The sequence below is a fragment of the Chrysemys picta genome, chromosome 4, assembly GCF_011386835.1.
Source record: "Chrysemys picta bellii isolate R12L10 chromosome 4, ASM1138683v2, whole genome shotgun sequence".
NCBI lineage: Eukaryota > Metazoa > Chordata > Testudines > Emydidae > Chrysemys > Chrysemys picta.
The window spans coordinates 115,232,605-115,259,010 of NC_088794.1; the positions used below are offsets into that span (position 1 = coordinate 115,232,605).

The following is a 26,406-nucleotide window of genomic DNA, read 5'->3' on the forward strand; positions in this document are numbered from 1 at the left end:
CTACAAAGGGTAAAGTACCTTCCTGTGCACAAAGAGCCCCTTTCAGAGCGGAACGATGCTTCAGTGCACGTTTTATACCCACAAATCCGACCCCGGACAAGGACAAAGCCGGAGACAAGAACGCTTAATTGCTGAAGAAATGAAAAGGTAAAAAGCACATCCGCAGGCAAAATGACTCTGCCACTGCAGCAGCTGTGGGGAGCTCACTGCACACACAGCCTGCTCAGATCTTGCATCACGTGTCCTTGGGTTCTCTTCCCCTGGGTTACTGTGGAAGACAGAGGAGCTGTTCCCTTGTCACCCCCGCAACTCCCTACCTGAAGCCATCCTGCACCGTCTCTGGCAGCACAATTAGCTATTCCCAAGATGTCAGTAAGAGAGAGGATTGGGCATCAGCAGTAGGAGCAAGATGGGTTCTGAGGAAAGTAAGATCCGGTTTTTATTCAACCATCCCTGGTCACAAGAACGAGGGAAGAACAAAACACATAGGGCTATTCAGAGCAAAAGTGATGCTAAAAGGAATGTTTCCCAGAAGGCACTAGCAGCTTCACTACAGAGATGAAGCTAGGGGAACCCAACTGATCCATCCACCCGGAGATCAATGAGAGATTGTTCCTTACACTGTGCTGTCCAGGGCTTGCTCCGATTCATGTTTAAATGTCCCAGCGATGGGGCTTCTGCTATTTCCACTTTTCCTGAAACTTGGGAAATTTTCCCTCATGCTCGGCCTACATTTTCTTTTGCTGCTTTTAATTCCATTAAACCTTGTTATACCACTTTGGAGCACCCTAAATAACCCCTTGCTCCCCTTGGTAGTCATATCTTGCAGGTAACTCTAGGTAGGCGCCAGTTAGTGATACAAATTTGACTTTGAATTCATCCTCACAACTCAATCACTCCACCTATTTGCTCACAGCCTGGATTGACTAAATCACAGATTTTAATCAGGATTTAAATTAACAAGCAGGAAACCTTGATTTAAATTTTTGTTTTTAATCTTGCTTCACATGTGAACTTTTTAGTTATTTTTCTAAAGAAAAGCTATATAATGAAAATGAACCTAATATATATTTATTCAGTCTTAATTTTTACTTTTTTATTATGATAGAAAATGGCAAATGCCACATTTCTTATTTACTAGATGATCATTTTTTGCTCATGGTTTGTGTGAAGCTGTATTTGCATAGAAATTGGAATTCAATTAAAAATGCGCAAAACGGCATTTTAAAATTGTTTATTATCAGTAAATAAAATAACCTTAAATGTGCTGGGTACATAGGGAAAAAAGTTGATCAAAACACGTTTTGCATTTAAAACTAACTCATTTATTAAACAAAAGATGTTCTAACTGGCATTAGGGAACTGACAGCTTGTTTCTGGTTACCATGGGCCAGATTTTCGAAAGGTATTTAGGAACCTTGTGGGATTTCAATGGGATTTAGGTGCCTAAATTCCTTAAAAACCGCATGTGGACGAGGCACCTATCAGCATCTTTAGGCATCTAAATACACCTTTGAAAATCTGGTCCCATATCCTTCAGGTTTTTAGCATCAGTAGATCTCATTTTCTTCTAGCTGGGTTTTATTAATCGATTGGAAGAGCAGGACAAGCTTTTCTGCTTTTTCAACTCCTAGTTGGTTTCTCAACTTTGAATGAACCAGCCCAAATTAAATAAGTATTCTCTCTCCCTCTGCTTGCTAAACTGAAACCAAAAGGAACAAAGGCCAAAGTTTTTCTGCACAACAGAAACTAAAAGTACTTACATTAGGAAAAATGTAAAAACCAGCATTCACTCCACTGGAAAGACTGAAAATAGCACAGATGCTTACACGACATTTTAGAGACTAACAAATTTATTAGAGCATAAGCTTTCGTGGGCTACAGCCCTCTTCTTCGGATGCACAGAATGGAACACAAATATATGTTCCATTCTATGCATCCGAAGAAGTGGGCTGTAGCCCACGAAAGCTTATGCTCTAATAAATTTGTTAGTCTCTAAGGTGCCACAAGTACTCCTGTTCTTTTTGCGGATACAGGCTAACACGGCTGCTACTCTGAAACCTGTCATTACACGACATTGTCACGTATTTATAAAGCTTGAGTTGACCTCAAAAGTTAACGTTTTCTGACTGATTCTGTACATTCTTAAAGAAGCATCACCCTTCAAATCATTACAATGTGAGCAGGACTCATTGATGAAGCATATTTTATTTATTTCAAGAAGTTTACTACTATTAAAGTACGTTTATGCCTTAACATAGGTTATCAATTTCATATTTAATTGAAAATAGGTTTTTCAAAAAGAACAACGTATTCAACTAAAAAATATTAGATTTTTTATCCACCTTGCTTGATCATTTATGTTGTTCTTCTCTCTACCTCTGCCCTCTCCTCCAATCTATCCATATCTCTAGGGCTTTACCCAAAAGTAACCAATATTCCAGATGTGGTCACACTGGTGCCATCGAGATAGGGACTGTCAACTCTGTGACATGAACCATCTGTGTATACAACCCAAAAATCACACTGGTATTTTTGCTACCCTGTTGCTTTACAAGCTGATAAACCCTATCTACTGTTCCCTCTCATTGGCAGAAGTCTCCCAGCATTATCTGCTTGCTACATCTCTCACACCGCATTCAGCAGCTTCCAAGAATAACTATACACATCCAATTTAGAATTATTTTCTAAGTGTCAACAACCTTCCCTCTGCTGCACAAAACACAAATGAAGAAAGTCCCTGCCCCAAAGACCTTACAGCCTACAAGACACACACAGACATGATGAGAAGCACTGGTAGACCCCTAGAAAGACTGTGTCTCCATCTTATCTCTTGCCTATACATCTAACTCCCAAGTCCTTTTGTATAAATATGATATAAAACTTCAGTAGAACCCAGAGGTCTCAAGTTGAGACCTGTTGCACTAAGGACTGTACAAAGACATACGGAGACATGGTCTCTGGGCATTCATGCAAACTCCCTAATTCAGAATCATTCACAAATTTGTGCTGATTTATTCCTCCCCCTTTGCTAGCTGATTAGTAAAACTGGGCTTAACATAGATCTCTGGGGTTCTCCACTGGACACCGCCCTCAACTTCATACGTTGCCATTTTATCATTATCCTTTGATTACGGCCTGCAAGTTTGCCTTTTCAGTTAAGATTCCATAAAGTACCATATCCAATGCTTTACTAGATACCATGGCCTTTCTGCAAGAGTTTGGGTGATAACCACAGTCTCCTGGCTGAAGAGCAGCTCAGGTAATTACATTATGCGTGCCTAGAATTCCAACTCTTGTGTTGCTGCGTGCTGTTACACAGCCATGTTCCACCAAGAGGTGGCTGCATTTCTGTAGTGAGCAAACTGATACAGGTATATATGTTTGCAGAATTTCCCAGGAAAGGCACAATATAAATGTAAGATTATTGTCTAGATATAACATTTCAAGCAATCCCCCTTCATCCACTCATTTGTAATTCAATCAAATCCATTTGGCATGATTTAGGCAAAGAAAACCAAGCTCTCTGGTGCTTGTGGTTCAATTATCTTCCACTGGCTTTCAGATTCACTCTCAACATTTATCCCATTATTTTACTACGGAGTGAAGTTCAACTGATCAGCCAGAAATAGTCAGGATCACTCTTTTTAGACTATCAGTGCCACGTTTTAGTAATAAATAACAATAAGGTACATCCCCATTTCTCTGTAACATTTCAAAAAGAGCTGCCAGTCATTCAGTAAACTCATCAGCCAACCCCTCTGACATGCTGGGATTAAAATCTATCCACCAAGCTTCTTATACTGATGCCTATCACTGATGAATATCTGGGCTGCTACTACCCAGACCTACTAATTCATATACAGTCAGTTTTTCCACATATTCCTTTTACCTGTTTTTTATCAGTAGCTTTGGTCACAAGGTGAATTTTTAAATTTTTTCCCTTATTATCTAACTCCCTTTTCATTTTCCTGCTAAGAGACCAATTTAAAAGGCAGTTGTTTGGTTCACCCATACAGAAATCACTGTGTTTCCCCTCCTTGTTTGTTAAAGGGCCTTTTTTCTCTAGGATTGCTATAGATTTGCTCCCATTCCACTGATCTCTCCCCCGCTCAAACACACAGTGGGTTTCCATGCATTTTGATCCCATGTCCTGTAAGCCCACTAGTCACCACTGTCTTGAAGCCACAGGGGCAGAGTCAAGTTTCCTTCCATTTATCTTAGCTGTTCTAAATCCTTTGCAAGACAGCACACAGGTCTGGCCAACGAGTTCCTGACACAAGAAGAGGCAAAATTCAGCCCCTGGAATACAATGCTGCCCCTGGCCACCCCCACCTTTCACAGAAAGCAGGGGTGGATGTAGCCTCCCAGTTCAATGGGTGCACTAGAGGGAGGAGATGGGGGAGTGTCAGGGCTCAGCCCTGTCAGGTTGCTGCCCTTTCTGCGGGAGTAGGTGGATTCTGCCCTGCCTGAGGCTGGGGGGACACTCCTGGTCCCACCTCTCCTTGAGCTCCAGCCCTGCTACCAGTGGGAGCAGTGTCCCTGACCCTCCCTCTGGGCTCTCCGCCTGACAGGTCGCCTCAGGCCTGGTGTGATAATGCCAGCAGTAGCAACAGGTGTGATCTGGGTCCAGTCATGGTGGACAAGTTGCTCCCCACGCTATTGATGGCAGGCACAAACCTTAATGGTGGTGTGACCCTGTGTGCCAGGTTGCAATGTCACTTACTCAAATGTGGCCTGGCCGCCCCTCTGTCATCATGGAGGGGCAGCGGGGCCAAACCTGAAATGCAGGCCCTTGCGCCCACAGAAATCATTGCATATTGGTTGATCTGGGCCTGATTTCTGTGGGTGCAGTTGAACCCATGAACCCACGCTAAAGTCTATCCTACTTGAGTGGTGCAGCAGCATATGGAAATACAGATGCCAGCATGCCATGCTCCTTCCTATGCAAGCACAGGCCGTTTGAATCAAGAAGGAGCGTGACGTTCTGGAACCTGTAGCCGCCATGGTCTCCACCTCCAGGGGCAAGGTTGCTGCAATCTGCTGCATGTAATGCCAATGTAGTGAAACATTTGTGCTCCTGACAAGCTGCAAACCCCGCCCTGGTCTTTGACTCACCTCTCCTGTGACAGATATTGTCCTTTGGAGGCAACATACCTTCCTGCACATTGAATTATTAAACTTAGCCTCAGTCTTGAGGCATCTGAAACCACATTGCCTGCTCCCATCCCATGGAAGGCTGAGATCTCAGGCGATCGTACACCTTGGGGTAGTGGGGAAGGAGCTCTGTCCTTTCTGGGCAAAAAAACAACCAACCAAGCCAAGGAGGAAACTAAAAACCTGTCTCTCTCAAGTGGCAGCTGTTACCCATTGTGTCATTCAGAGCTCTCGGTAGGACCAGATGTGGACGGGATATACAGATGCATTTTTATTACCTTGGATGTGACCAACTCCAAGGGGGTGCTCACAGACTTAGCAGGAAGGGCCCTCACTTCTATACAAGGGCATGCTGTCCCCTTCCTCATGCACAGAGATGCTGGAGAAGAGCTCCCGAGGGTGGGAGGCATTGCCATATGCTGAGACTATAAAAGCCCAGCTGCAGCTAGTTAAGAAAAATCATGTACCTAGAACAAAACGGGACCCCATAGGGTCCTACCTTACCCAGCCGCTCCCAGGGCAGATACTGGATTTTCTAGAGCTCTGTCCAGGCGACTTTTTAAATGTCTCAGAGGGCGACGGGCTTCCACCACATGTGCCATCTTTTTAGAAGCCCTTAATGTGCCATGTTGGGGGTGGTTCATCTGAACACCCCCCCAGGTTACACTCCTGTTCTGTTCTTCCGCATCTACGCCCCCATCCCCAACAATATCCAGAGTAAGAACTAGACACTGGGCCTCACTTCTACTCTCACAGCAGCGAGCAGCCAGTTGCCTTACCTCCATCAGCTTGTGACCTCGCTCCCTGGGGCTGCTGGTGCGTTGTTTCCTCAGGGGAAGCCCTCTCACCACCGCCAGAAGAGTTGTCAGAAAGACGAAGCCTAGGATAAGCACAACTTTCCCTCTGATCCCAGACATCTCTTCCTCCGCCCTCCCCACTAACCCACCTCTCCACGCACAGACAAGGCAAGCAGCCAGCCCCCCACTAATCCAGCCTGCTAATATTACAAAATCAGTCCCTGAAGGAATAGGAGAGGGAGGATCAAAAAGTGCAGATGAAAACTGCAATCCTCTTTCCAGCCTTCTGCTCCTGTATTGTTATGTCCCTGGCAGAGCCCAGAGCCGCTCAGAGTGTGGGAGAAAGATTACTGACAGTGCCCTGAGCCCTGGCTTCCCGGGGACTCTCCTCTGGCGGGGGGGTGTCTGGCCCTCTGATCTCTCTTGCAGTTTGCTGATCACGTTTGGATTTAGCTGCCCTTCCTGGGCTCCAGTGCCTGGGCCACTGATGCTGAAGGATAACTCTGAAAAGATTTGCAGGGGGAAAGAAGAAAGGAGAGGGCTTCACCTCCCCCACCCCCTTTTCTAATCCTTTTTGCAATCTGATTTCTTTCCCTCCTCTTCCCCCCACCCCCTGAGTCACTTGGGCTGGTGATTTTCCTCAGGCAGTTCCAGAGCCCGGTGCTCGTTTATCCCAAGGCAGAGGCTCCCCCTTTTTTTTCTTTAGCTGGGAAAATGGTCCTTGTGCATCGGGACAAATAAAGTCCCTCCTCGCAGATCAAAGTGGCGCAGCATCAGACGGCTCCACGCGCTCTGGCTCGCGCTGCGGCCGCGCCCCCCCCAACCCCAAACTGGAGGCGGCTGCTGCTGACAATACAAAACTTTCCTCTGTTTCCCTCCAAATGTTTCCACCTCTTGGGCTCAGCCAGTCGCTTCTCTCCACCCGGATGCTGCATGTCCCAGGCTACCTCTGCTGCAAACCTCTCCCCTCTGGTCCCTTGCAGGGCTCCCGCTTGCCTCTCATGCGGGGGGGGAGGGGGGGGGGCTGGGCTCGCTCCCCCGGCGTTGCAAACGAGGATGACCCGCTCTTTGTTCTGCAAACTCTTTGATCTTCTCTCCTTTGCAAAGCTTCCCCCAGCCGGCGGAGGTTTCGCCTCCTCGAGGCTGAGCTCGCGGCAGGCTCCTTTTTTCTTCTCCTCCGTGGCAGTGACTTCCCCTTTGCAGCTCCCTCCTTGAGGACCCTTGTCTTTAGAGCTGGGATCCTAGCGCTCGTTCTTCCCATTCACATTTCCTCCTTGCTTCCCTGATCGAGTCCCTCCAGTGTAATCCCCCAGCTGCCGGCCTCTCCCGCCTCCTCTCCCCTCAGGAGCCTGGGAGCGCCGCTTTGAGTTTGGCTTTGCAGCGTGTCTCCAGTTCCCCCCTTGGCTCGCAGCATCGGGGCTGCCTGCGCTGCTCCGCTCTCCGGTGACTCTTCAACCAGCCCCCAGCTGCTCTGACGTTGGAGAAGGAGGGTCCCCACATGCACAGAGTGAGTGAATGAATGAATGTATGAATGACTACGTGAATGAATCAATCCGTGAATCCGAGGCCATGGACAGAACAGAGCAGGGCAGAGAGGGAGAAATCCCACACAAGGGTTAAAATTATGGTCAGACACAACCGAGGTTTCAAGCCCGCTGAGCTCAGCATTTTACACTGGCAGCTCCTAGGAGGCAGAGCCTTTTCGCAGAGCTGGGGCTGCTGCTGGACAGATGTACAATCGGGCACGTTGATTGCGGGGTGCTGAACTTCGCTTTGCATTAGCTGGCCATGTTCCATGTGATGGCATTCTCGCTGTGCATGACACAGGGGCATGGGAGGTAGGGATTAGCAAATCAGCCTGGCTGCAAGGAGAGATTTGGACTCATCCTCAGGACTCGCCCTGTCCAAACTAGGCTTGCTTGCCACAAATAAACAAACAGTCCGCTGGTGCAGAACCACCAGCACCACACAGGGGATCTCACATAGCCAAAGTGCTGGTGCTTTAAGGAGTGCCACATGGATCTGTTGTGAGCAGAGATGGATGGCAGCTACACAGGGATTAGAACACCAGCAGCTGCCCAAAGCCCCATCTACACCAGCGTTCCTACATTGCAGTGGACATTTTTTGTTATACATGTTACTGTGCCTGTTATTTGTATGAAGATAGTGCCAAAGAGGCCCTCAACCAAGATTAGGGCCCCATTGTGCTACCCATGGTACAAATAATAGCGAGGGACAGTTCCTACTCAAAGAAAGCTGACAATCGAAACAGACAAGGCAGGGCGATGGGGGCAGCAGGCACAGAAAGGTGACAGCAAAATAGAGCCAGTCTCCTGCCTCCCAGTTCAGGGCCCTGTCCATTAGCTCTCTCCCCATATTATTTTAGGGGGGGAAAAGCCAGTGTAGCCACCCTCTGTGACGGAAGCATGCAGGAGGGAGGCCAAGTGGTAAAGGGGGCAGATTCAATGAAAATCTAGTAAGACATCTTTGTAACACAAGTGTGGCAAAAGCTAGAGCTCTGAGCCCACTGAGCGTACATGGTAGTGAGAGCATCTTCCATCACCCAGGCAGATTAGCGTCAGAGTGGTTGACCACCCGTACCTGCAAGGGTATCAGGAAGATGGATGTTCCGCAGCATTTTAAGGCAGTTAGGTCCAGAGATGAGATATAACTAATGCTGCCCCACTCCATCATCCAAGGATAGGAGACTGTTCAGTGCAGGTTTTTAATTGTTAGTGTAGAAATAGCCAAGCCAGCATTACCACCATAGAGGTGTGGTATTATTACTACCAATAATTCATTCATACAGCACTGCACCCATGGGTGGCACTTAACCAGCCAGAATAAGATGTGCTCCCTGCCCAAAAGACCTTAGACCTCAGATCTCTCTTTAAAACATTGTCCTTTTCTGTTTGGATTTTCCTCGCCATCCATTTTATTGTAACCATTTTCTCTTCCATTTGTAACTACCCTTCATAATCTCGTGTGTCTCCATTTCTCCACACCCCTCTTAAGTGCTCTCCTGGATAGAAGCTGGATCATAGTGTTACCCACACAAATTTCTCTGTTATTCACACACTCTAGGGGCACCCACCTTTACCCAGTTCCTAGGGCTCAAGGTGTAACCCTCTTAATTTAGGCACCCACCCTTACCCTTCCATGGGCTCAGGGCGTAACCTTACACTCTGTGGGTTTGTTGGGTCTTGGACCAGTGAAAGAGCCCTACTCAGTAATCTCCTACTTAACCTTTATTAACAATCCTCCAAACAGAATGCACTTGCTAAGCATGCAATGCTCACTACTCCCAATAAGGCAGATTAACTTTTCTTGATGGCCAATCAGATCATCTGGAAGACTCCCATTTCTGCACGGTGTGATTGGCAGGGTGTTGAAGTCTGGCAGCTCTGATCTTTGGGGCTGTGTCCTGGAGTTGGTTCCCAAGAACTTCCTTTTGGACCCCAGTTTATATAGTGAAACTTGAGTCTTGCTTAGCTGCACCTTAACCAATAATTTTACTAAAATATTACTAAACAATTTTCTAACCAATCCTAACATATTGTAAAACAATCCTTTAACCGATTATACCCCACCACCATAGTTGATTTACACCTAGTAAAATTCATTATGCAACAGACAGAAACAATCAAAGAACCGACAGAGACCATACAGATAAACAATAGAGAAGTGGGGACAAAACAGTAGAAATATAGATTTTACAATCACAACTATTGATAAGTGATATCATTCTGTCTGGCAAGAAATCAAACTAAATTTTCTTTAACCATCTTAAAATCTGTTCCTTTATCTGGTGATGGTGGGTGCTATTAGGACAGGATTGCCTTAACAGTCTGCTATTACATTGTTTTAATGTAATTTAGATGGAATGTGAGGATGTGACTTTCTGCTTCTTGGCACATGGCTGCTTCTCTCCTAATATGGCTGCAGAGAAAGGCCTCAGACCTTTCAGTAGGTCGTGCTCACCTGCCAATGCTCTGATCCAATTAGTGGAACAGTTTGTTTTTCCAAAGAGCATCAGCTTGAGCCGCACTGCCTGCTGATCCTGACTCCATCCCCATTGCTACCATGGCCTCTCCCAAGTGAGAGCCTGCATTATCATCAATAGTACATCTCCCATACAATGTCAGTGTTAAGACTCACCATAGAGCCCCAGGAGAGAAATACATGCAGAACACCATCCAGTCCTGTGCCTGGGACTGCCTCCGCCCCCCAATCTGTGTTCCCATGACCTCTTCTTCAACTATCTCCTTCCTTTCTGAAATTCGTGTCCTGGTCTCTATAGACCCTCATGCATGTGTGTGCAGCAGGGGTCTCTGGAATAACAGAGGGCCTAGTGGATTGTTTAGGCCTAAAACTGGCCCCCAGCTCTCAAGCATCCAAGGGTCTGACTATGGACCCACTGGCCCAGAGCGGATTAAGGTTTCTTGAGACCCCACCTGGGCCAGAGCAAGTGGAGGGCCCCTCCCCACCCCCTTCCACCTGCAGCCCTACTCACAGCCCCACCCCTTTCTGCCCCTTCCCTAGGGCCCACCCCTGTTCCACCCAGAGTTCCCCCATTCTTCCACCTCATTGCAGCACCAAGACCGGAGAAGCTCTGGCCCCGGGGCCACAGCAGGGAGTGAGAGCTCCTCCAGTCCCAGGACTGCAATAGGGGGTCAGGGTGCTGAGGCATCCACTGCCACGCCCCAGGCTTCTGCAGGGCACCAGGATCAGGGCGCTGGGGCTTCTCCTGCCCCTCCTGGCATTTCTGCCAGAGAGCATGTTGGGTGCAGGGGCTTGCCCTGCCACCCCATGGCTTCTGGTGGGGACAGGGGCCGCTGTGGGGGGGGGGCTTCCTCTGTCCTGCGGCTTCGGCTGGGGACAGGGTTAGGAGCACTTCCCCTGTCCTGCCCACCCACTGCTGCTGCTGGGGAGCAGGTTCGGGGCACTGGGGCTGCCCCTTCCCCACCCGGGCTTCTGCTGCCCAGTGGCAGATTTTTTTCTGGGGCCCCTGGGCACAGGCCCTGTTGGCCCAGTGGCTAATCCACCACTGCACTGGCCTTTATAAAGGGTGACAGACATCTGAGGAACCAGAGTCCTATCCAGCCCATTCAGAGGAAAATGCGAGAGGTGGGAGAAAAAAAAAAAACACCGAGAAGTATTCATTATCATAGCATATCCCAAAGGGACGTAGCCTCCTTGCAGATCAAGCACTGAAATGTTTGTGTTTCCTTCAGACAACAGAATGAGAAAAAGCTAACAGGAAGTCCCAATCCTGCCTCATTTGTGTGCTCAAATCAGTATTCAGTCACCTACAGGCCAGTTTGAGCACCTGTGTTGGAATACCAGACCCAGCTGTTCTCAATTTCAAAGACTTGACATCTCTGATTTACAGATGGCTGAATTTAGATCTGAAATGAGCCATGCATTTCCGGGCAGAGATGTAAGTTGAGTCTCAAAGCTGGAACAGACTAAGAGACTCTCCTAGAGGCTTCACTGCCATCAGGACAGTGCTGCAAACGTATTGTGAGTAGGGACTAGACCAGAGCTGAGGGGCATCTCCACAACTCCTTCTAAAGCAGTCCATTTACATCCTGCATAGCACAGGCCCATAGAATTTTACCCAGCAATTCCGACAGCCAGCCCAACAGCTTGTGCTTCTTGACCCACTTACAGGGCAGAAATCTTGTCAACATTTGTAAAAAGCAAACACACCCCCAAGGCCTTTTCTGAATTCTTTATTATGTAGAACAGATTACATTTGAACAATTTTTTTCCCCAGCAGTTTTTCTCCAGTGTTTTTAACATGCATTGTTACCCTTTTTATAGTCAATGTACCATCTGCTTCTCTTCTCCCTCCCTGCCCACACAGTACCCAGCTTCATGTTAATTCTCAACAGTGTAAAAAAAATTAGATATCTGGCATAAAATATTCTGGGGAAGCCCATTAAAAATGTCATTTAAAATGTTTCATATCTACAAAAGATCCAATATATATGTACATTATAGCAATGCAGAGGCAAAGGAACACAGTGCAATGTAAGACTTCAAAAGCTGTGACTGGGGGGTGATTCAACCCTGGGACTATGGAAATATGGGCCACCATTAGCTTTGGGGCAGCTAGCCTAAAGCCTCAGGCTCCACGGTAGTTATTTTGCTCTCTCACAAACCTTTATTAGCCCCCTTCTGGAGTGACATTGAAAAAACTGGAAATGCCTTTAGCTTAATACACCTTAGGGGACTGCAGAAATACTGTCTGAACAGGGTGTGGTTTGGCCAACAGTGGACGCATACAGTGTCTGTATGGTTTACAGCAGGCTTCATTTGGTCAGTGATATCTATCTGCGTCGACCCCTGGCCCATTCCTGCTGCTCCATTGACACACATGCCTGGCTACAGGTGAAGAAATGATTAAGTTGCTAGCTGCCACAGCTTCCTGCATCCTAAAACTTCTCTCCCCCAGCCTCCCGCAATCCTTCCTCTCTTCCAGCAGCCCAGGGGCAGATCACCAAACCTTGCCAAGCAGTAGCATGGATGCAGAACTGTAATGACTGCACTTGACCCTTGTGTACAGATACCTCTTCTGCTTATTAAACAAACCTTGCTGATAGGCAGGGCTGAACACAAAGCAAACCCAACTCTCCCACCCCCAAGAAACTACATTCTATATTGCTTAATTATGAGCACAGAATATCTGCGGGTTAAAATCCATGGTATTCTTTCGAGTCAGTTTATTAATTCTTCATATAAAAAAATCACAGTTTAAGGCCTTTGAATAATACGCACTGTACAGTCCAGTCATCCCTCCTCCCCCACCCAACCCTTTTTTTGGGACACAGACGGAACAGAAGAGCTCTAAGCTCAGTACAAAACACTTTAACATGAGGTAAACCCCAAAGTACTTCCCCTAGGCAGACACACTTACTATGTGTGCAAGCCCAGCACACAAAACCTTTGAACAGGAATACAACTTGCAAGACTGGGAACCTTCGCAGGAGTACAAGTCACCACAATTACACTTAGTTTAAAAAATGGTTTCAAGTTAAATGGACCACACCTGACTGCTTCTCTCACCTGATGGTGGTCACTTCAGTTCCAGCTCTAGTCCTGGGACAGTCACGTTAGTGATTTACCGGTACCCTGAGGCTGAATTTACGTTAAAATGGAACAGTCTGCAGCTGCCTTACTCTTCAATATACAGGTGCAACTGATATGTAGGTTCCAGCATGCAATGTTCTCAAAAGCTGAGCATAACTATAGTGGTTGAGATGGAGCACTGCATTCTGGGACACGTCTCCACAGGCCGTATTGTCTGCATAGAGAGATAGGTGGCCATGGCAGCAGTTTAGAACTCTGCAGGACACCCTCTTATGTGTGATCAGATTCCCCATGTCTGTTCTGCTTCACTTGAATGGTCTGTTAACTAACCTCACTAATAGACGTATGAGTCCTAGGCTGGAAATACCCGGAGGCCAAAAAAACCTCTACTCTTGCCCCATTTAGGATACAAGCCAAACACTTTTCCAAAGGGGAGATAAAGTGGCAGGCAGATGAGAAGGAGCATTTCCATTTATATGGAGCTTCAGGAGGTCTGGAACAGGCAAGGCTCAGACCCTTCAACCAGTGGGAGCTGCACTCCTACTTTCAGGATCACTGGTCTAAAGCATGAGGAAAAGCCTTCCATACAGCAGAGAGGAGAAAGCGATGGTAATACTAAAACCTTTTCTTTGTTCATTGTCCACTGTTGGATCAGGAAGTCAGATTTCCCTTGCATGAATGGCACTGGGCTGCATTAGTTTCACTGGAACACTTCCCGTGCCTGCTTTCAGCAGGAAGGTGCAATTATGACAAGGGTGGAGGGTATTTCTGTTCTGTAGGTGTACAAGAGGAAAATGCTGCAATTCCCTCGCTGAAAGATTCTACCGATCCCTGATAACTGACTGCAACAGGCAATAAGGGAGGGTGCAGAAAGTGCTTTCACCCCCACAAGGAATTGGACCTGCTTATTCCCAGGAGCTCTGGATTAGAGCAAAGTGTGCTTTACCAGTAACCACAGGGACCCTGAGTGGAAAAAAACTCTCAAGTTGCTCCTCAGATGTAAAAAGACATGTGCACATCAGAGATACAGAAATCAAAGTGTTAAAAAAAAATAGTGTGCACGCAGAGACATTGTACAAATGCTTGTCCCCTAGGGTACAAACCAAATCCTGGATATTTTGATACCAAAAAAATAAACGGTCCCCTCTCTCCCACAGGAACGAAAAGAAATAGAATGGTGACTACAGATCATGAGAACTTCATGTGCCTCCTTAACTCTAGAAAAAGATCTCCCAGTGGGGGAAGGCTAGTCCCCAGCAGGATGCAAGGACCACATCCTTCACTAGTTCACAGTGGCCTCCCTTTACTAAAGCTGAGTGTAAGACTGTGGACAACCCTTTAGGTTTAATAAAACAGACCTCAGCACTAGCACTGTGTGTTTTAAAGTCCTCTCCAGCTCAGGAAGTAAGCTTTCCCCTCTCTTCCTTAACTCCATTCTCCAGATATGCTGTCACACAACACGGGTCAAAATTCAGTGAAGGAACAGTACAAAGAGAAACCCTCTGCACAAGGCCAGCCTTAATTCTGTCTTGGAGCTATGCATCTCTTTATATAACGGGGGGAAAAACAGAGTAATTTTCAATTAAAGCTGCTCATAAAAGTTGGCAGAGCCTGAGGTCTGCATCCTAAGCAGCCTCTCTCCTTTCGCTCTAAGAGCGTCTTTCATTTACTATTTCTGCAAGGACAAAAAGGGCATGAATTTTACTTCTGGTGAAAGCTTTGCAACTGTTGAGTCGGCAATCCCCCCACCCCCAGGTACAATGGCATCCCATTTCCACATGAAGGCAAGCATAGTCCGATGCAGCAGGGACCTGCTCTTTCATTTCTGGGGATGACATTTTCAATGGCTCTTGAAAGATTTCCCTAGCTTTTAAGATGTGACTAACTGAACACAATGTGCCAAAGCTCAAGCTCTTAATATGCTTTTAGAAGCAATTTATCTAGTTATCAGATTTTGGCCAAACACGTCCTCCTGAACATAGGCCACCTGAACCAGAAAAAAAAAAAATCCCACTTCCCATACAGGATGCAGCACAGACCCCAGGGCGATCCAAGACTGAAATTTAATCAAGTGGTTTCCCAATGTTAGCTGGGCAGAGTGTGATTGAGCCAAGGCTTAGGAATGGATACAGTATTTAATATGATGGTGTACCATGACGTAATGGTTATTGCCACAGGTCATCCCAAACAAATGTCATAGAACCCAATCGCATATTAACTATTTTGAGACTTTTTAAAAAAAACAGCAAACCTATTTTAGAAATACTTTAAAGGAGTTTAATGAAGTAATTTATTAGTATTTTTCATTACCCTCTGTCTACAAAGCCAGACTGCCTTAGCATCGAGAGACCAAATGCACAGGAAGAAGGAAAGAAATTAGGCCTAACATTTTTAGAATTTGAAATAAGTTTTCTGGGAGTTAGCATGTCACAATTTTAAAGGGCCATGAGGTTGATCACATGGGGTCAGATACAAGTGCCCTGTACAGCCCTGAGAAGCCTCAAAATCCCAGGTCCCCACTGACCTACAGCCCTGTATTTCTGGCTCTGATAGCTTTAAGGACTGATTTCATACAAGCTATCACTTGACTAGCCTGGAGTGTCTTCAGGCCTGGAGCTTTGATCAGGAATTCTTGGGATGATCTTATCCAGGTTCCTGCCACATTTAGCAGAGGGAAAAAAAACAGCAGCTATTTGAGCTACTCAGAGGTTTGGAATGTTACAAGCAGTCCTGGCTGAGAAGACTTAATGGGCAGAGTGCAGGTGAAGAGGGTCAAAGGGGCAAAATAAACTCAGATCATTCCAGGACTTTGCAGTTTATTCCATGACTGAAGAAATAAAGGAAACTATTCTATGGTTATCATGACCACATGTGAGGTTTGGACATATTGTATGGATAGATCAATTCCAGCAAACAAAACATCTTCAGTGGAGTGGATATACTGGAGAACTTATCCGTGGCTATTTCAATTCATAATTTCAACTTACATTTTTATAACTTCTGATTTTGTACTACTGCACTTCAAATCAACAAAAATGATTGTTTTTAGACATGAGACAATTTGCTTCTGAGGGTTAGTTATACAGCATGGGGCAAGATGCGTAAGTCTAGGTCTATGTCTACACTACAGACCTTACAGCAGCACAGCTGTAGCTGCACCGCTCTAAGGTCTCCCGTGTAGCCGCTCTATGCTGACAGGAGAGAGCTCTCCCGTGAGTATAATTAAAACCACCCCCCACAAGCGGTGTTTTTTCCACACCCCTGACTGACATAAGTGCTAGTGTAGACATAGCCTAGATTATAAAACGGAGTTTCTATAAAACAGAAAGTGATACTGCTTTAATCCACCACGTCGTATCTGCAGATCTGCTTGGCTTTAAGTGATCAAGGAGTGCCACTTCTGTCAGTGGCACAGAATGAAAGTTACAGAACTACAATCACACCTAAAACGTTATCTTTTGCTTTGCTGCACCAGACAGATGGACTTGATCCACACTGTGCTTCCATTGAAAATTGAGAATCTCATTCTAAAAGTCACTGCCACCTGCACAGAGCATCATGACCAGACCAACTTTAAGAGCGACCCCCACACCAAATTGTAGATCTTGACTTTGCAGTCTCATTCAGTGCTTTGTTTAAGACACTAATCTGAAAGCAATTTCACAAAATATATTGAGAGTCTCAGACAAACAAATCTGAACACGCTACATTGGAGTTAACTGCATGCTATGCACTAAGATTTCTTTTGCAGAACTGCCCCAAATAAATGTAGCTGCTCATTATACCCTCTTACCATGCAATTTTGGTTCTGATAGCAAATGGGAGCTTTCTCCAGTAGAAGAGAAAGGTTTGTGGGTTTTAGTTATAATTCTGAGTATAATTTTTATAACCTATCAATCATCTGATCATCTTTTTACAGACCTGGGCAGTTCTGAAGCTTGAGCAAAGGAAAGTCACTTGTACATAAGGAAGTGAGACACTAAACTCGCTTTTGGAAATGGAGGCCTGACTATGCCATGAGTTAGAGCTATGAGGAAAGTAACAGTGGCAAGATCTTTCCTATTCAGAAAGGCTCTCCATCACTCCCCTTAACGAGACAATACTTGGCATCAAACCAGGAAACAATGGGGTAGCCAGACTGGGGAAAAAGGATGAAGTCCAGGGAGGTCTCTTGCTTGCGGCTGGTGGAACTAGCCAACATTTTGGAACAGTGTTTCTGTCAGTGACATGTCAGCAACAGGTTTATTATTTAAAAAAAGACAACTCAGCTTTTAGACATAAGTAAATGCAAAAGGAAAAGCAGCTTTGGTTGATTATCGATCTTGTTAAAAGAATAAACAAGTTATCAACAGTTTCTCTAGGAGGTCTCCATTGAACAAACTGGCCAGCCCATCACTCCCTGGCAAAGTTAGATGCCTAACAGTGAAATTGGAAGTACTGCCACAACAGTGCCGTGCTGCAGACACGACATTTCAGCTGGCACTCCTGAGACTAGTAGTGTATATGGGGCATCTGTGCCAACTAGGGTCACTGTGATTTCACGGTGACAAATAAATAATTAAAAAAGCAACAAGAAAAAAAAAAAAGTCAAGCATCTCTCTAGGGTCCTACCCTGAAGAGACAAGAATCAAAGCTGTTTTACTATTTACAAAATGCCATTTAGAGATGATGTGGCTACTTCAGTATTGTGAAAAAATGTCCTTTTTATGCTAAGCAGTCAGAAGTGTGTGGTTCAAGGACCGCGTGGCCTGTGCGCCACAGAGTATCTCGTGGGAGTGCCCCGAGGCATGTGGAGGGAGTTCAGTCTTCTGTTTCTTCATATGTAGTCTCATCAAAAGGCCGGTCCAAGAGAGGCACCAACCGGTGACGAGAATACTTCAGTTGCAAGAGGTCCGCAACTTCATCTAATTCCTTTAAAACCTGGGAGAGGGAAAGACCACGACACATCAGCAGAGAGAATCAGGATATGAAACACCTAATAGTACAGCTACCTCTGCATCCCTGACATACACTAAGTGCACAGGCTACGTTGAAAGCAACCCTATAATTGAGCAAGGTTTTGCCATGCTGCCCCTTGTCACAAATTAAAGACAATACAGGTCTGTCTCATCTTACGCTGGGGTTACGTTCCGCAGTCAGCACCTAAAGCGCTTTTCTCAGGTGACATGGACAAAATCAGGATAAGTGATGAAGATGTTGCTGGCCAATCAAGCCAATGGTTCCAAAGACTTTGAATTAAGGGTAAAAATGTCAGTCGGGGGAGGGAGAATCAAAAATCAGTCTCAAATTTTAGAATTGGACTAAGATTTTGTTTTTTTGCTTCAAAGACTTAACATGGCATTACAACGTGCAACTCCGCAGCAAAGAATGTTTACAAGACTAACGAACAGACAGCACCCGGGGTCTAAAGACTAAATCATCAAAACACATCTACGTTAACTTGCTCAGGCAGCCAAATAGGACAACCTTTTCATAGCAGACGTAACAGCTCAGTGGAATAGATAACTGGTCTGCTGCTATGACAGACTGAAGCTCTCAAGTAAAAATAGATATTTACTTCAGGCTTTACATTCAAGTTTATTTTTATTATTTGTGCAGCGTGAGTGGAGTGCGTGGCTCATTAGAGGAATGATTCTTTATTAGCCACATGCCCAGATCATGCCTCTGCCACTGAAAGATGACAAAGTGGACCTCACCTGAAATATTCCTGGGAAAGCCACGCTAGTCTAACAGCAAGAGTCAAGGCTGGGCGCTGGCATCTTGCATATAATTGGGCCTTTTGGAATGCATGAATGGTTGAACTTGAACAGTTCCCAAACAAACAGCTAGGTCCTCAGGTCGTGGCCTCATCATTGGAAGGGTAAGTTCCCCTACAGATTTGTAATACTGTCTCAGATCACACCTATGCCTTCAAGGTAACACAATACCACCAGCTCTTGCGAGAAATGTGATTTTTGGCCCCAGGAAGAGCTCCTGCCTTCACATGATTTTGGGGAAGAAGTGTGTGCATGCATGCGCCCACCTAACTCTCACTCACATTGCTACACTGCCTTTCAGAAGGAACATGCCAAATGAGGCACTTATGTAACCCACACTAACCGGGGCTTGGTGTTACCCACTGGTGGTCAGACCAAATGGAGAGATTTATGCCTCTGCTACGGCTTTCATGCTTTGAGACCTGGTGCTCGAGGGCACAGGCTCTTGCTTTTTATATCAAGAGGTCTATGTCCAATCTCCAGACAACCCAAGCAGTAGTGCTGTTACACTTGGCTATGCTCTGTAACACCTAGACCAGTGGTTCTTAACCTGGGGTGCGCACACCCTCTGGGGGTGTGAGAAGCCTTTTCTGGGGGTGCGAGACATGCCAGATTTTTTTAGAAGGTAAATCATCGAAAACACAAATTAAGCACAGGCACGTAGGTACAACTACTTTATTTCATCAAACCTATTTATTAACATTATACAAAAGCAACAGCAGAAGAGTCACTGACCGGGTAAACTTAAAAAAGGGTGTAATTTTTCATGTATTCTTAATTTTACTGCAAAATTAAAATATATAATTCTCATTCTTTCATTCTATAGTTATGCTATATCTAGGTTTAAAGAACTGACCCCTTCAACGATTTTTGATAAGGGTTGCAAGAACATATTTTGAGACCAAAGTAGTGCAGGCTGCAGTAAAGGTTAAGAACCACTGTCCTAGACCATAGTCTACTTCCAGAGCAGGAACAGAACCTAGGAATCCTGATGCCCAACGTTCCACTACTGTCTCACATACAGTTGTGTAATCCTGTATGGGCTGGTCCACAGAGAAGAGTATGCTTCCCTCCACCAGTTATTGCTGTAGCTGATGTGGAAGAGGTCTGTGTAGAGGGTCTGCAGATTCAAGCTCTGTTAGTGCCCCATGAGGAGGTGAAAAATACAAAAGTATAAATATTGAAGTGTATGGACACTAGAATAGGTACTGGGAATTGTTTTATATTAAAAAAAATATTTAGAAGTGAATTTGCATGTTGTGCTAACGTTTTACTGATGCATTCTTATTTATATTATCGTAGCGCACATGAGCCCCAGTCATGGACCCCATTGTGCTAGGTGCTGTACAAACAGAACAAAAAGACAGTCCATGTCCCAAAGACCTTACAACCGAAGTATTAAAAGGACCAGAAGATTGAGACAGGCAAGTTAGCAATGAGCTGTCCCTTTAAGAGCACAGTGTGGCAGATTTTGCTTGTGTGTCCTGAATAGACAACACTGCTTGTGTAAGCTCCAAAGTGATCAAAACTTGATTTAATAAACGTATCTTTCCAGAAAGCAAGCCTCATTCTCCAAGATGTAATATTAGTGCTATGGGGGACTGGACACCTTAGGGCATTGGAAATGAGCTACCTAGCTTTTCACCTGCACGTCACTACTGAACCCTGGCCAGCTCAGCAGGGATTGAAGTTATTCCCATCTAATGGGAATAGGACAGTCCCTATATGAGAGGAGTTTGACGAGTCCCAATTCCAGAACTCATGTCAAACTCACCACCATGCTTTGCATTAGACTGATCTCTTTAGGGGAGGGACTGCCTTTCTACACGTTTTTACATTGCCTTGCACAATGGGGCCCTGATCTCAGTGGGGTCCTCTACCAAGGAGTTCTGTAGCAGGAGCCAAAGCCACCTTACTGTAGGTTTTCAAGAGTAAGCAATGATAATTGTCTCATACGTACTGGGGGATGGGCAGAGTTCAAAAGTTAGAAGAAAAAACAAAAAACCTTGTCTTTTAAAGTAAGTCATGATTTCTGGGCCACGCTCATGGTTTCTGAACTTCTGGGGGTTAATATTACTGTACATAATGGTGCTTGAAGCTTAAGCTTGTTTATACAGATATACTCAACCATTTCATGAGAGATCACTAATTCCATATGTAGGATTAATATTCTAATTGTGAGATGGTCTAGTCCAAATCTGCTCTTGAGGATGGTGTTAGCAAGAGGGGTTAATGTATTTCTACATGATTTACCTTCCTGGATCAATATTTCAAGTTTTTGTTTCTTTAAACAATGGCCCCCTCATGCTTGTTATATCTGGCAGCAAGAGACTATCCGCTCCAAAATCTGGGGGAATGACAAGCCTGGAAGAAGCCGGACTTCAGTATAATAGTGGGCATGTTTTACTAGAGCTTTAACGAAAGGCCCCATATGGAAACAATTTAAAGTTGAATTTCTGTTGAAAGAACTGTTAACTGTTATTCTTGAACTCAGATTTAGGATTTTATTAATTTTAAACAAAAAGAATCATGTGACTAGCAAAGACTACAAAGGAAACAGCACTGGTGAACTCTGACTTCAGGAAAGTGTAATATATTTTTCATCACTGAAAAGAAAGCACCAGCCCATGGGGATACAGGTTAGGAGGGACTTCGCTCTAATCCAGAGCCAAATATTTTCAGGCAAGGAAATTTTATTTACATAAAACAATTACAAATTGTAACAGGGAACTGCTGCCCATTGTGTGGGTTTCTTTAATAAGAAAAGGGAAGCATTACAAATACAATCATTTATAAGTAAAGCCTCCCTCCTCCATGCTTCCAACATTAAGTGAAATTTGTTTAGGAAAGTGTCAGGATAATAAAACTTGTTAGCTCCAGGCACCTAAGTGTAGACTTTACCCAATTTCCCTCTCCAGCCTCTGCTCTGACAAGCCCCCTGCTAGCCCTCCCCTATTCTATCACAGCTTCAATATTTCTTTGGTATTTTTGCGATCAGTTAGAGAGGGATCAGATCAGGTGGCCAGTGCTTAACCACTGATGGCTGTTTACAACCAAACTCCCCCTCTACATCAGAAGACACAATAAGACTAAATTTCCTCTAAAATGAAGCACGTGATTATTTTTGGAGAAGTTCTATATAAAGCATTATTACGGTCATTGGCTATATTTTAGTTAAAAATAAACATGAGAAAATAAGATTTGAAACATTCTTTGGGCAGTTGAAATTGCGACTAGTGAACAGGATGGTAGAAGAAAGGTACGCTTACTACAGAGGAGCATGGTTTTGTTTTGAATGGAAGGGGTACAGTACTATTTATTCATTTATAATAGCATCATAAGCATACTTGATGAAACTAGTAGATGGACCTCAACCCAAAGTGCTTACTCTAAATTGAAACAACAGGAGGAGACGACAGACAGTGTAGAGTTGAGAGAGACAGTAAGGGCTTGTCTACACTTGAAACACTTCAATGCTTCAGTACAGATGCTACCTAAGCCGACAGGAGGGGTTCTCCCGTAGACTTACAATGGTTTTCAACCTGGGGTTCACAGACTGTCTAAGATTTCTAAAGGGGTCCGCACCACCATTGGAAAATTTTTTAGGGGTCCACAAATGAAAAAAGGTTGAAAACCATTGGCCTAGGTAATCCATCTCCCCGAGAGATGGTAGATAGGTCAATGGAAGAATTCTTCTGTCAACCTAACGCTGTGTACACTGAGGGTTAGGTTGGCTTAACTACGATGCTCAGGGATGTGGATTTTTGCACACCTTTAAGTGACGTAGCTATGCCAATGTAAGTTCTCAGTGTAGTCCAGCTGTAAGGGCTTGTCTACACTTACCTGGGGATCGACCGCAGATTGCTCTCCCATCGACATTGCGTAGCATGGACCCCATGGTAAGTAGATCTAAGCTACGTCGAATTGAGTTACGCTATTCACTTAACTCAAATTGCGTAGCTTGGATCAAATTTCCCCTGTAGTGTAGACAAGGCCTAAGAGTCTGTGGTCACTTGGGTGAATTGTATGCATGTCATCCTGTTTGCCTAGTTGATTAAATAATTGTAAGGGGACGAGTCTGATCAGTGAGACATAGTTCAATAAATCCTTTATTGAATAAGTAACTGTGGTGAGGAAAGATGATAAGCTTGCTATAAAATTGCACATGCATTTATGTATTGTGTGTACACATACCTGACTTATACCATTCTGTTTTATTGGTTTCCTAGCAAAGACAAAAACCAAACAAGTGGAATTCTCAGCTGCTGACCTAAAGGTGCTGTGGTAGTAGTGTGAGGAGGTTGGCTCTTAGTTTTTGACAACACATTGGAAACGGTCAGCTCACATGCCAACTCCTGTCTATTACACTATATAGAACTGTTACCACCTACTCATATTTGGGCACTTCTGAGACAATGCAGTTGGCTGTATTCCACTCAATACTGTTACACGGTATATGCTAGTGACCTAAGTAAGCTGTCTAAACCGTGCGTGTTTAAATAGTCTCCTGTTCTCTGACTCTACAGGTCTCTAGCCATAGAGATGTGATCTCAAGTGCCTTCCCCACCAGTTCCCCTTCTCTCTCAAAGAAAATAGGAGACAGTGCTTGGGAGGAGCTCCCAAAAGAGTTTCCTGGCAGATTCATGTAACTCAGTGGTTCCCGAAGTGGGGTTCGCGAACCCCTGGGGGTTTGCAGAATGTTACAGGGGGTTTGCCAGAAAAATTTCACTAATGGCGGCCAGAGGACCTCGGACATTGGAGGCAGCAGGTGGGACCCAGTTGCAGGGCAGACAGCCCGAGCCCCAGAGAGAACAGGGCCAGGCAGTTGGGGCTGGCAGCCCGAACCCAGTGCTCTGCGCGGGGCTGGCAGCCCAAGCCCAGGGAGAGTGGGGCCAGATGCTAAACCAGACCTGAGATTTTATCTTTCTCCAGTGGTTCCAGACTTCCAAGAGCTATGCAGAGCAAAGCAAGTGCATCCATCACACTGAGGAAATTGAAACTTAAATCCCTGGAAATATTCATTTTTAGGAGGGGTTTCACGAGATTTCACAATATAGTGAAAGGGGTTCACGGGCTGTTAAAGTTTGGGAACCACTGATGTAACTTCAGCAGCACAGCGCCTCCTAGAGCCATATTGAGGTACTGGGTTCAGTACCATGGGAAAAGCATCACTTGAGTTATCACTTTATGAAGCTCCTAGAAAGCTTTAATGGAACCACACCATGAAGCAGGGAGTCTGCAAACATGGGGAGCTTTGACATGGCCTCCGACCGGGTTACATACAGTATGCCTGTACTTCAAAGACAACAAGCTTGAACAAGTATCTGTTGAAATTAATTTAGTCACCAGAATAGGTGCAACGGAGCAGTCCTCCATCACCTGCCAACGTGCAGGTGGACAGTGTTCTGAGGACAGCGTTCAATCCTTCACCTCTGAGGCTTTAGCAAGGGTGACAGTTCCAACTCCACTTAGTCCTCAGGGAATTCTGCAATATTTTAAAATACTGCAAAATTCTGAAAATTTTATTTGTCAATAAATAAATGTGAAGGCTCCAGCATGGTAGTGGGGAGCACAAGCATGGAGGTGGGAGATCACCCTGCAGCCCCCCGGGAAACAGACTCAGCGGTGAGGCTGCACCTGACACTGCACAAGGGCCGGGTCTGGCCTACCCCAGAAACACCCCGGGGCCCTGCCCCTCTGTGCCAGGTACAGTCTGGCAGGCTCCAAGTGTGGAGGGGCTTAGTGTGTGGGGGGGATCCAAGTGTGGTGTGAGGGAGTTCTGTGTTGGGCAATCTGGTTGCGTGTGTGTGTGTGTGTGTGTGTGTGTGTGTGTGTGTGTGTGTGTGTGTGTGTGTGAGATCTGGATGCACAGGGCTCACTGGGGGGTGTTCTGGGTGCGGGGGCAATGGGACTCTGCAGAGGGGTCAAGGTGAAAGTGGTTGCGGTATGTGGAGGGATGGGTCTGCGTGCGGGAGAGTCCAGGTGCTGGAGGAGTGGGTCTTAGGGGGTGGGGATTCGGGTACAGCTAGTTGGGGCTCAGTGAGATGGGGGTCCAGGTGTGGTGGGCCCGTTGGGGTGGTGCAAGGATTGGCAGGGGGGTCCAGGTGCAGGAGAGGTGGGGCTCCATAGGGGGGAGGGGGCCCCTGGGTGCAGGGGGGCTCCAGATGCAGGGGGGTGAGGCTCAGCAGGGTGGGGGCTTGGTAGGAGGATTTGGATGTGGGGGTCTGGCTGCACAGGGGTTGGGAGGATGGGGGAGCAGCTTCTAATACAGTGACCCCTTCCCCCACAGTTGAGGAACTATGGGGGCAGGAAACTGGTGGGGAGGGGGGAAAGAGGATGACTTCCTACAGCTGGGGGAGGTTTCTAGGGGGTGGGTCTGACCCAGCCTCAGCTGCTGCTTGCAGGGGAAGAGCAAGTCCTGTCCTTCCCCAACCCCATCCCATCTGGGACTAGCAGATAAGCCTGGCACAGGATAGGAGCCACCAGCTGGGGTGGCTCCAGCCCTGTCCCCCTGCAGTGATTCACCTCTTCACCAGCTGCTCCAGGCACCTGAAATGATTTGCCCGAGCTGCTGAGGACGGACGTGTGACCACTTTTGTGGCTTCCGTTTAACTTCCCTGTCAGAAAAAAAAAATTCTGCAGGGAAGCAAAGAAGTCTCCTGGGGGACATGAATTCTGTGCGCGCACAGTGGTGCAGGATTCCCTCCAGGAGTATCTAATGGTAAGTAATGTCCTGAGGTCAACAACACTGCACTGACTCCTGGGTCCTGATTAGCTAATCCGTCTTTTCCAGCTCTAACTTCCAAGTCTAAGGGTAGCAGGAACTAGCACTTGCCCTTCAGAAAGGCTTGTGTTCTTAACTATCCATAACACACATATTACAGCCTTTTCAGAATGGAAGGGAAGTGATGGACAGACTGTTAGTTGGCTCATTTAAAAATGTACCGAGGAAAGCCCTGGAATATGTACCACAGACAACCATATATTGTTCAGAGGGGAATCTTTTTCCATCTCTAGTTTCTATGATGCTATGAATACTTGTTTGGCTTGTGTGCTGAACACAGAACCAGCCTGCAAAACCAATAGCCAAATGCTATCTCTGTTTAGGGAAGGCAACAGACATGGATGAAAGGAAGACAAGATCAGACACTTACAATATCAAGTATCTCTTTGGTATGAGCTGCAGACACACAGAATCTGGCTCTGGATTCGATGATTGGGGTGGCAGGGAAACCCACAACCACGACACCAATGTTTCGCTTCAGCATCTCTCGCCCAAATGCACTGCAAGAGAAAGCAATGAGAAATGTTTAGAGTGATAATGAAGAAGCAGAGAGAGAGCAGGAGCATAAAGGTCTCAGTACACTAAGCCCCACAGGCCTTTGGTGAAGTGTGCCTGCGAGGCTGCAGTTCTGACTTTCCACTGCCTTCTCTTAGAGGTAGAATGCCTGCTCACAAAGGCTTCTTTTGTTCAGTCCAGAGGTGGTCTTCCTCGAAAGGTTTCACTGTATTAAGTTCTAACAAAGCTGAAAGATTATATTTGGCAGGAGCCGGTCTTTTAGTGGGCTGCTTCTAAATGGATTTGTAACCTAAGCTTGAAA

The 26,406-nt window shown here is 45.8% G+C and overlaps 2 protein-coding genes across 2 annotated transcripts in view; both read right to left on the minus strand.

The window, feature by feature from the left end:
* Nucleotides 1-7,431, minus strand: part of ISM2 (isthmin 2) — a 46,528-nt gene extending 39,097 nt beyond the window's left edge. Inside the window, exon 1 of the mRNA XM_005301658.5 lies at nucleotides 5,937-7,431. Within this exon, the coding sequence (XP_005301715.1) occupies nucleotides 5,937-6,074 (138 nt within the window). The 5' untranslated portion in view covers nucleotides 6,075-7,431. The remainder of the gene's footprint in view (nucleotides 1-5,936) is intronic.
* A 7,872-nt stretch (nucleotides 7,432-15,303) lies between these two features.
* SPTLC2 (serine palmitoyltransferase long chain base subunit 2) overlaps nucleotides 15,304-26,406 on the minus strand; it is a 115,518-nt gene continuing 104,415 nt past the window's right edge. The window contains exons 11-12 of the mRNA XM_005301661.4: nucleotides 25,960-26,089; nucleotides 15,304-17,969 (exon numbers count right to left, since the gene is read on the minus strand). Coding sequence (XP_005301718.3) covers nucleotides 17,850-17,969; nucleotides 25,960-26,089 — 250 coding nt within the window. The 3' untranslated portion in view covers nucleotides 15,304-17,849. The remainder of the gene's footprint in view (nucleotides 17,970-25,959; nucleotides 26,090-26,406) is intronic.